Source organism: Kryptolebias marmoratus, linkage group LG9 (genome assembly GCF_001649575.2).
Source record: "Kryptolebias marmoratus isolate JLee-2015 linkage group LG9, ASM164957v2, whole genome shotgun sequence".
Taxonomy (NCBI): domain Eukaryota; kingdom Metazoa; phylum Chordata; class Actinopteri; order Cyprinodontiformes; family Rivulidae; genus Kryptolebias; species Kryptolebias marmoratus.
Window position 1 is genome coordinate 5,996,516 of NC_051438.1, and position 10,772 is coordinate 6,007,287.

General features: G+C 41.2%; 2 protein-coding genes across 2 annotated transcripts in view; one reads left to right on the forward strand and one right to left on the reverse strand.

Moving 5' to 3' along the window:
• The window catches only part of polr1a (RNA polymerase I subunit A), a 35,590-nt gene extending 28,283 nt beyond the window's left edge, over positions 1-7,307 (reverse strand). Inside the window, exons 1-8 of the mRNA XM_017423131.3 lie at positions 7,113-7,307; positions 6,685-6,793; positions 6,450-6,545; positions 4,911-5,060; positions 3,337-3,447; positions 3,153-3,238; positions 2,958-3,046; positions 1,834-1,914 (exon numbers count right to left, since the gene is read on the reverse strand). Coding sequence (XP_017278620.1) covers positions 1,834-1,914; positions 2,958-3,046; positions 3,153-3,238; positions 3,337-3,447; positions 4,911-5,060; positions 6,450-6,545; positions 6,685-6,793; positions 7,113-7,189 — 799 coding nt within the window. The 5' untranslated portion in view covers positions 7,190-7,307. The remainder of the gene's footprint in view (positions 1-1,833; positions 1,915-2,957; positions 3,047-3,152; positions 3,239-3,336; positions 3,448-4,910; positions 5,061-6,449; positions 6,546-6,684; positions 6,794-7,112) is intronic.
• A 176-nt stretch (positions 7,308-7,483) lies between these two features.
• ptcd3 (pentatricopeptide repeat domain 3) overlaps positions 7,484-10,772 on the forward strand; it is a 17,533-nt gene continuing 14,244 nt past the window's right edge. Inside the window, exons 1-6 of the mRNA XM_017423091.3 lie at positions 7,484-7,631; positions 8,122-8,171; positions 9,184-9,223; positions 9,376-9,421; positions 9,526-9,594; positions 10,214-10,318. Coding sequence (XP_017278580.2) covers positions 7,504-7,631; positions 8,122-8,171; positions 9,184-9,223; positions 9,376-9,421; positions 9,526-9,594; positions 10,214-10,318 — 438 coding nt within the window. The 5' untranslated portion in view covers positions 7,484-7,503. The remainder of the gene's footprint in view (positions 7,632-8,121; positions 8,172-9,183; positions 9,224-9,375; positions 9,422-9,525; positions 9,595-10,213; positions 10,319-10,772) is intronic.

Sequence of the window (10,772 nt, forward strand, 5' to 3'; positions counted from 1 at the left end):
CAGTATTCTGCATCAATCTGGTGCCAACTCTTTTTGATAGCAGTTGCCAGATCAGCTTTGCAGGCCGGAGCCTTCTTGTGGACCATTTTTTTCAATCTCCACCACAGGTTTTCAATTGGGTTGAGATCTGGACTATTTGCAGGCCATGACATCGACTGAATGTGTCTTTCTCCAAGGAATGCCTTCACAGTTTTTGCCCTATGGCACGATGCATTGTCATCTTGGAAAATTGTTTCATCATCTCCAAACATTTGTTCAATTGAAGGGATGAGAAAACTGTCCAAAATGTCAATGTAAACTTGTGCATTGATAGAAGAATTAACCACAGTCATCTCCCCAGTGCCTTTGCCTGACATGCAGCCCCATATCATCAATGACTGTGGAAATTTGGTTGTTTTCTTCAAGCAGGCCTCTTCATAAATCTCACTGGAACGGCACCAAACAAAAGTTCCAGCATCATCACCTTGTCCAATGCAGATTCTTGACTCATCACTGAAGATAACTTTCATCCAGTCATCCACAGTCCATGATTGCCTCTCCTTAGCCCATTGCAGTCTTGTTCTTTTATGTTTAGGTGTCAATGCTGGTTTTCGTTTAGCTTTCCTTTATTGAAATCCCATTTCCTTTAGGCGATTTCTTACGGTTTGGTCACAGACATTGGCTCCAGCTTCCTCCCATTTATGTTTCATCTGTTTAGTTGTACTTTTTCGGTTTTCAAGACAAATAGCCTTAAGTTGTTTGTCTTGACGCTTTGATGTCTTTCTTGGTCTACCATTACGCTTGGCTTTAACAACCATTCCATGCTGTTTGTATTTGGTCCATATCTTGGATACAGCTGACTGTGAACAGCCCACATCTTTAGCAACCATGCAAGAAGAATTACCTTCTTCAAGAAGTTTCACAATCCTCTCTTGTTTCAAGGGACATTTCTCTTGTTGGAGCCATGCTTCTTGCTACTCCACGTCGTCCAGCAGCCCTTCAAAGTGTCATGACTGCAGGTGTTTTTAACTGCAGACTAACGGGCACATCTAATCTGGGACAGGTGTCCATTTAGGGAAAGAAAATAGACTGGGTGTGTCCTTATTTTCTACCTCCAATTTGAGTGATTCCATACTTTTTTCCTCAGAATCGAGTGATTCCATATTTATTTCCCTGTGTTTGGTCAATAAAAGTATCATTTACTGACTTCCACAATGTTTTTTCTTCATTTCTTTGAGTGTTCCTGAAAGCCAACAAGTTGCACCTTGGAATGACCTTATTATTGTATCATGATTTTGATCTGAGTTTGTTTTACAGCATGAAATGTCTGAATGAGTGCTCATCCAAGACTGGTGATTCCATAGTTTTTGCCAGGGGTTGTAATGTTCTCTTTTTTTCCCCTCTCCATTTTGTCATTTTTCATCAGAATCATCCTTGGAATATACACCATAAACCAGTGATTCCTTACTCCAGTCCTGGAGGAACGCTATCCTGCATGTTTTAGTTGTTTCTCTGCCCTTCAGCAGGTCTTCATGTTCTGCAGAAGCCTGGCAATCACTCAGTCACTCAGATCAGGTGTGTCGAAGCAGAGAAGCACCTAAAACATGCAGGACAGTGTTCCTCCAGGGCCGGCGTTGGGAATCACTGCCACAGACAATGTACATTTAATAATTAAAGCTCAAAGAAAAAGAGGATTACAATAAGAAAATCATCTCAAAAGCTAAAGCTAAATCCCTGACATCCAGTAGAAATCAATATTATTGCATGGATTTAATTTAGGATAATGAAGTAAAGTCAGGGCTGACTGAACTTGAAGGGTTTGTCATGAAATGTTGAAAATCCGTCTTGTTTTACCTTCTTTCTGCCACACTTTGTTGATGTGTTCTCGAGCTGTACTGGCAGTCAGGTAGATTTTCTTCCCGGCCATCAGATCTTCTGCAAGAAGAGCGAAGAGAAGCTCTGTTTACTGCACGTACATACGTGTAGGAAACCTATATTATCACTGGACATATCTCATAACAGTAGGAGTTAATGCAAAGAGCCGGTGTTAAGATTATATTGCTTATATTGACTGAAAAACAGATCCAATCTGTTTCGTCTGTTTCTGCAGCTCATTGCAATATTTAGGACCGTTTTCCTGCTTGCCATCATTTCTTATAATTCCTCCTGAGTTCCACATTCTGGGGCAGATTTACTAAGACAGACCCGTCCAGACCTGACACTCATATCTGACTGCTCATCGACGAAACACTTCCAAATAAATACCCCAAAAGGTACAGACCCTGACGTACACATCACACACACGCATATGTATGAAATATAAAAAGATACAACAGTTTTGATACCAGATTCTGAACATTTAGACCAAAATCACCCAAGATAGCAAGTTTAAGGCCAAACATGTCATTGCTTTGGAAGATATTACTTTTTGAAATTCCATCAAAACAACATTCACCATTTGTGAGGTCAAAAATAGGGCGCATCCTCCGATACTAAGAAGGCCATATCTCAGAAACTAAAAATATGTTATTTTAGATTTATTTGACTTTTTTGTGATATTTGTGAGGAGCTGGTTTTGAAGTGACCACCCTGCAATGAGACGGTTCCTAAATGGAGGAGCCATCCCAGGATCTCACTAACTTTAGCACTTTTTAAATTAACTTCTTTTTAGCACTTTGTTTATTGTTTATACCTATATTAAAGGTGTTATAAAGTACACTTAAACAGATTTGTTTTGGGCTCTTTAAACAATAGTACTGCAGAAATCCTGGGCCTTATTTTAAAAGGTTACTTGCAGATATTTTTGTAAAATCATCTGACATGTTTTTGAAACAACAAAACGAGGGATCAAAACATTGCAACTTTTTGAAAAAGCTGCTGCCAAATTTGTCCACTTAGGCTGCAACAATCACAAAAAAAAAAACCAGTCTGTGAAATCCTGAAGAGACTCGTAAGAGTTTCTGTTGAACAGCACTCACCATTTGTATTGTTGGTGGTTTGTGGTCCTGAGGGCATGGTGACGATGAGCTTACTGTTGTGTTCACGTCGCACCGTAGACCTGCCACTCCTTCACACAGACACACAACATTATTACTTCACATTATGTTACAATCTTAGCTGGTCTGATGATGATAGGAAACTTATTCAGGTCAGGAATGAAACGCTGAGGTTACCTGCAGTGAGGACACTTCCGAGGTTTCAGGTGAACCTTCCAGAAATCATTTATGAGGCTGCTCTTCTTTTCAACCAGGTGTTTAATCTGACAAACAAACACACCGACACAAAACCCTGTAGTACTGTTCACACTGGTTTTATGTCATCCACAGTGTGTGTGTGCGTGTGAGAGTTTAAACTCACAGGTCTGGAGCTTTCTGAACCTTCGTGGTTCGCTCCAACTATCATGTTTGTAAACTCGTTCAGCACTCGCTCAATCTCGTCTCCCGTGGTTTTAGGGTTCTCCTCCAGGTGCTGACACACACAAACATGTACAGAGTTCAGAATCATCTACCCACAAAGTACCGCTCTCTAAAAGAAACAACATCATACAATCAAATGAAAAATAAAAATATTTGTTCCCAACAAACTCAACTGTACAGACCCCTAAGAAAAGGGTTTTCACAACCTCGAGCCAAGAGGAGAAGACTTTCCAGTGGCTTTCAAATATTTAAAAGAGTTGTTAAAATATACAAATTCAAAAAGGTAATGCAGCTGTTGTTTTGATAAATGGTTGTTCTTTTTTCCCACCAGCACAAGGTGCAGTAATGTGCAAGTTGTTCCCAAACAACAAAGTTCAGCACAACACCTGCCACAAAATACCTCAAAGTGATCCCTGATCTCTTTCATTTGGAAAAGAATACAAAGTAGAAACTACTGCTACAGGTGAGCTCTATCTGTAGTCATTGTACATGTGCACCTGTCTACTCTGATCCAATGGACAGGTGAAAATAAAAGAACACAAATATCACCGACTTGCAGAATTAGCAAGACCTGCGTGTGTGTACACTGACCAAGGCCTCTCTGACAAAAGAGTGGCAGCAAAGGTCAAAGGAAAGGTTTACAGACAGAGGTGAGAGCAGCTGTGTTGTATGGTTTGGAGACAGTGGGACGGACAAAATGACAGGAGACAGAACAGGAAGTGGCAGAGCTGAAGATGTTGAGGTTCTCCTTGGGAGGGACAAGGATGGACAGGATTAGGAATGAGGTCATCAGAGGAACAGCTCAGGTTGAAGGACTGGGAGATAAAGTTAGAGAGGACAGACTGAGATGGTTTGGACATGTGCAGAGGAGGGACAGTGGGTATATTGGTAGAAGGATGTTGGAGACGCAGCTGCCAGGAAAAAGACAAAGAGGAGACATATGGATGCAGTTAGAGAGGACATGGACATAGTTGGAGTGAGGACAGAGGACACAGAAGACAGAGTTAGATGGAGGAGGATGACTCGCTGTGGTGACCCCTGAAAAGGGAACGGCCAAAACAAAAAAAAGAATATACGGCAGTGGCCATCTTGGCTTTGATGTGGCAACCCAATTTTTGATTGGGATCTTACTTAAGCCTAGACACATCCACACACCAAAATAAAAGTCAAGTTAATTCGCTCACAAGATGAATGGGATAGACAAATGGACAGTATTACCAAGACCCCTCTTTGAGTTGTGACGAGGGACAAAAACAAACGTGCACTATGGAAAGAGTGACTAGCCGTAACACTATCTTAAAATTAGAGCTTTGAGTGTCCTTACCAGCACTTATTATAATACGTACATAATTTAATTGTGTTGTAAAGCACTTTGAGTCGCCTCGTGCTGAAAACTGCTATATAAATAAGTGTACCTACCTACCTACCTACTGCAACTTCCTAATATTAAGGCTAGTTACAATTTCAGTTTCTTCACTGTAAATAAATGCAGTTTCCCACCAAGTATGAACGTACCTGGTTCAGAATGTGTTCAATTTGATAGACTTCCTGCATGGCTCCATGGTCCAGTAGCTTGAGCTGGTTCAGCAGCAGGTGGATGGCACTTCGGGAGCACGTCAACATGTGACACGCCAGACACGAACCACGGATCAACAAGAAGAGTTTCTGTTGGAGCGAAGCACACGAGACGGGGCTCAGCAAACACTGCAACTTAACACTAATTTGATGGCTAAACCCAGTAAATAACCGTGGTTATAAAGTTTGGAGTTGGAAAATGTGTACCGTATTTTCTGGACTATATGGCGCACTTAAAAGCCTTCAATTTTCTGAAAAAACGAGAGTGCGCCTTCTAATCTGGAGTGATTTATATATGCAAGAACTCGTGATGTTTTAGTCCGACTTTGGTAAACTACAAAGCTGCACCGCTTGCAGCATTAAGGCTCAGTTATAGTCGCAGGGCTCTGAGCACGGCGCACGGACCTGACTGAGCAATGTAAGAGTTTATACTTGGCGCTTATGTCGGTGCAGTATTCTTCCGTTAAAGAGTGCTTTCATGTGGCGCCAATCAAACTGGGTGTCGGCCATATTGGACGCATAGGAGATGATAAGAAACAATATTTTCTCAAACTCTCTTTCATCCTGAGCGGATTAATTCATATAGTTGAGATGGTAAACCATTGCAGAGGTTGATCAAACCAATCCGGTCACAGAAATTAAGTTTTACAAAATCAAGAAGGAAAATGCATGAAGCTGTTGGAAGTGAAAACCGAGCCACATCCAAACTTTGACTGTGCTCTCATTATCTCACGCAGACGACGGCTTAGTCCCAAAAACTGTTGGTTGAGATCAGGTCGTCCTGAATAATAAAGTTACCACTCACCGATCTGCTTTACAACGAGCAGACACGCAGCAGCTGTGAGCGCCGTATCACATTAATAACAAAGCTCTGTTTGTTGTTTGGCATCAGAGTCAAATGTAGTAGAGAAAACTCATTCTGTGTTTAAGCCGAAGCCTTGGTGTCTTTGGCCGCTCCCGTTAAAACACAAGCATTTAGAAGAACACAATGCAGTGTTTTTAATAGCTTTAAATGACATGTTGTGATAAAACGTCAATGTTGCTGTGAGAGAACAGGAACTGCAGGAGGATAAGTGTTCTCAACATTTTCTGGAGCTGATATCCGGTTACTAAGAAGTAAATGACTGATCAACGAGTAGAAAGATGAGATTTTCAGCTGTTTACATTCTGTTGTCCTGTTTTGGCATGCTGGTATGCCACGTTATATGATCTTTATTTCCCATTGTGTGCATTTCTTTTCTACCCTCTCTCTCTTGTATTAGGAGACTGAATACATTCTGACAGGCATGATAAGCTTACCTGATTGTTTATTTCGACAACAACACCCAAAACACCACTTTGTGTGTATCACTACAAGTACCTCCACAATCGGCGTGCAGCCAGGATTTTGGAAATTTGATGTCAGTGGAAAAAGCTCCACAGGACAGATCACTGCCTGATGTAGGCAGGGAATATAATGTGTGTGTCTTAAATACTTACATCAAAGAACAGTGGGTTGTACACAGGTAAAGGCAAATCTACGTGTCCGAAGTGCCCCGGACAGTTGTTGAAATCCTGGCAGCAGGTTGAACAAACCTGATTATAAACACACGAATAAAAGCAAAAAGGGTAAGAGCTTTCTGTGTGAAGTATTTCCTATAACTTCAATTTAACAGGTATAAAATGTTCAGGAGAAACAAGATGATTTCAGGTGTTTCGTGAGACCATAATGTACCTCCTTGTTGTCTGCTGGCCCCAGAGCCAGATCATACAAGCTGTTAGGGGCCACATTTCCAACCGCATCAAGAAACCTGTGGTTAGTCACAGCCTTCACACTCAATTTCCTGAAAAAGAAAAAAAATATATAAATCTGGTTAAAAATTTGTTTTCACTATCATGGTTTTGAGTGACTCTGTGAGCTGAACAGAGGAGTGCAGTCAGTGTTTAGATTTTATTGGTTTCCATAATATTTGCAGCTCTAGGTTTAAGCAGTAGTTTAAAAAGTACCGTGAAAACTTAATTAATAGGAATGTTTTGCTTGATTATTATTTCCAGCTGCTAAAAACGACATAGACAGAGTAAGTGAACTGCCCCTGATGCCACGCGCTGTCATGTTTTGAACTCCATCAGTAACTAGCCAGAAGCTAACAAGCTAACCCTCACCTTATCTCCTCGGCTGAGTACATGCCAAACGACATGCCCTCTAAGCGCCGCCATGGTACCTCTTTAGCAAATAACATTTTTTTATTATTTGCGAACACCTGAAACTTTAAGGTGTTTAAGGTTGAAAATCCATAGCGCTCCGTTAAACCGCACGAGTCGCGTGTTCCTCCTGTGACACACGTGGGACCGTTCGGACCACGGTTCGGACCAGAGGGGAGCCCACAAAACACATAACCAGGAACTGACACAGACCTACTCTGTATTTCAATTTTATATTATCATAAGATACATAAGTATAAATACTGACTCTAATAAAACGTAACACAAGTGCATTTTATTAAATAAAAACTCGTTATTATTATTCTGCCACCCCCCCCTTTTTTTGGCTATAATGGTTCGTCCCTCCCACAAGCCTTCAGTTTGTAACAACATGGCGGCTCCCTGCAGGCACGTAGGACATTACATCCAGAGAAACGGACGGTTTCTGCGGTCTAACTTCGAGCAGTTGTTGGGTATCAGGTACGATAAGCCGGCAAATTGTTGACTTACAGAATAATATAATTTTCGATAAATTGTGTCATTATTTAAGTAATAGCTGGAGCTAGCATCTTTTGACAGGAGGTCATGATGTGTCTGCCTTTTACTTACGTCACAAAAATTAAGTCAAATGTTGAGAAATGTGCCAAAATTAAACAACTTTTTCAGAAACAGAGGGGTCATTACCCCTGAAACTATTATTAGTTGGGTTTGCTAATACGCTGCAGTTAATTAGTAATGTTCTTTTACAATTTCAGACAAAGTTAACTATTAAATTTAAATATAATTTAAAAAACTGACAAACTCCAGAGAGTTTTGACCTGCCACATAAAGTTTGACACAAAGCGTGTATAAAGCGTCCATGCACTAGTAAAACAGCTAAAATGTGTGCTTTAGTCTTAGAAATTGTTATTACCCAGTCTGTTTTTTAAAAAAAAAAATTATTAAAGCTAACAAATGTTTTTCTTTTCAGGAGTTTTGGTTTGACTCCAGCTGTGTATCAAGCTGCAGAAGTTATTCAAGGTAAAAAAAAAAAAAAAGAGGGGGATTAAACTATTTAAAAAAACACTGTTTTAAACTCGAGAAATGTTTCTGTGCCAAACCAATAGATATAAAACTTTTTGGTTTCCATTTTAAGGAATATTAAAGTAGTTTTGTGGTTGGAGTGAAAAATGGAGGCTTGTAAAAGTTGTAAATGATGCAAAGAGGATTTTTAAGGAATGATAGGCCTTTATTGAACTGTGAATGGCCGCCCAGCAGGGATGCAGCTTGTACAATTATGCTGAGCACAGCAGTCCCTCAGGGGTGTGTACTCGGCCAACTGCTTTTCATGCACCTCACTCACGACTGCACTGTGAAGTCCAAATACAACCTCAGCATGAAGTTTGCTGATGCCACAACTGTTTTGGGCCTCATCAGAATGAACAGTGAAGGTTCAGACAGAGAGGAAGTGGCACAAAACTATCTGCTGATCAGCAGCTCTGGGGTGGAAAGAGTCAAAAACCACCAGATTCTTGGGAGTGGACATCTCCAACAACATCACCTGGACCACCAATACCAGTTAGGAAGGCACAGGAAAGTCTTCACTTCCTGTGGCGACTGAAGAGAGCCAGCCTTCCACCACCTATCCTCAACACCTTCTACAGAAGCTCTGTGGAGGCTGACCAGCTGCATCACCACATCTGTGCTCTGCACAGGAAAAGATGTCACTGCAGCGGGTCATAAAGACAACTGAGAGGGTCCTAGGAGGCTCCCTCCCTTCCATCCAGGACCATTGTAATAGATGCTGCACACACACAGCCTCAGCCATCATTAAGGACACCTCCCACCCCTCCCATGGGTTGATCGACCTGCTGCCATTGTCAGGAGGCTACGTAACATCAAAGCATGTTCTACAAGGTTCTGATGCAGCTTCTTCCTCTTAGCTATCAGGGTTCTTAACACACACACAGACACTTGAGCATACTTTGTATGTAAGAATAAAGTTGGTGATTTACTGTCAATAAAAACCGCTTCTCGGTCCGTTGTGTTACAGAATCAGCTGAGTCGGTCGTCATCCCTAGGAAGAAAACATGGTACGTGCTGATTTGGATGTTTCGTATAAAGATAACACTGTCAGAAACCTGTTTCTCCACACCACACATGTTCATGTTCAAAGTTTTCTTCAAGCGAGACACGTTATTTTATTTTATTTTAGTTATTTATTTGTTTATTTTTAAATAAACAGGAGCAAAGAAGCAGTGCTGGAGGCGCTGGCTTCAACTGTCAGCAGGGTGAGACGTGATTCTCTCTGTTCTGATTTATTTGGTGTCTGTATGTTTTTCTGGAGCAGCGTCTTTGTTTGTTGTCTTATTTAATGTCTTTTGCTCCCCTGCAGGATCCCACAGCGTATCCCTACCAGTTTCAGGATGATTCATTCTTGTCTCCCAGGACGGCTACTGAGTTTGTGCGTTTTACAAAACACACACACGCGCACACAGAAATACAACTTTATAACTCAATATTTTATTTTTAGTCAGACCTTTTTCTTTTTTGAACCATTGCTGAAACAAAGTTTTACAAGAGTCTTTTTTTTTCTTTTATTAATGCCTAGTTTCATTTAATTCAGTGTCCTCAATCTTCTCGTACATCACCCTCAAACTTTCTACACAGATGTTCTTCTGTTGTTACCGCCCGCCTCCGAAAGGCGAAGGTGGACGATATGTGTGTTTCTGTGCATGTCTGCTTCTGTAGAGTGAAACAGGGTGTGGAGCCTCTGTGTTTAACTCTCCATTTCCCTAAAAAAAATGGCAATAATTTCAGTTTATTTTTTTCAATTTTACAGATATTAATCTTAAATTGTACGTGGTAGTAGCTGAGAGTCATTCACAACACGTTTTCTGAGCGTGACACCTTACAGTACGTTTGTGCAACATGTCTCCTTTGCTCATTACCGGTGAAAAGAGAAAGCCGTGGCTCTGAACACATTGCGACGTGTTGCTAGTGAAGAGCGTCCTCCCTGGTGGAGAGGACAATAAGTTGGTGACGTTTTATTGACTGATGTGTCTCTTTGTTCCTCTCTGCAGAAGCAGTTCTCTCTCTCGCAGGAGTCCGGCAGATCTGCAGCCAAATACTTAGTCAACAACAATCCCACGTTCTTCAGCAAACACTTTGCAGAACCACATATACCAGTAAGAAACACGCACACACAGAGAAGGTGTAGATGTTGAGGATAGTACCAGAGAACATTATCACCCACTGTCAAAAGGAAAAAGTGTGTTTGTGTGTTTGTTTGTCTGCAAAATATCTCATGAACCACTGTGCAGATTTTAATGAAACTTTCAGAAAGTATTCATCTACAACTAATTAACACACACAGCCAACTGACCTTAGCGAACTCGAAAATGGCTGTAACCCACTTACTTCTACAGATATGGAGCTAAAGGGGTGGAAATTAGCACCCGCCACCGGCCAAATGCGGGTAAATATTTGAAGTGGCGGGTGAATTTGATCAACACACACGCCACTGTGGCGGGTTGGCAATTTGAACAGAAAAGGTGTTATTTGTCCTCCTGACATATAGGGGGCAGCAATGTGCTCGAGTTGCTGCTAAATGCAAGAAGGAGAAAAGTTTAGCAGACACTC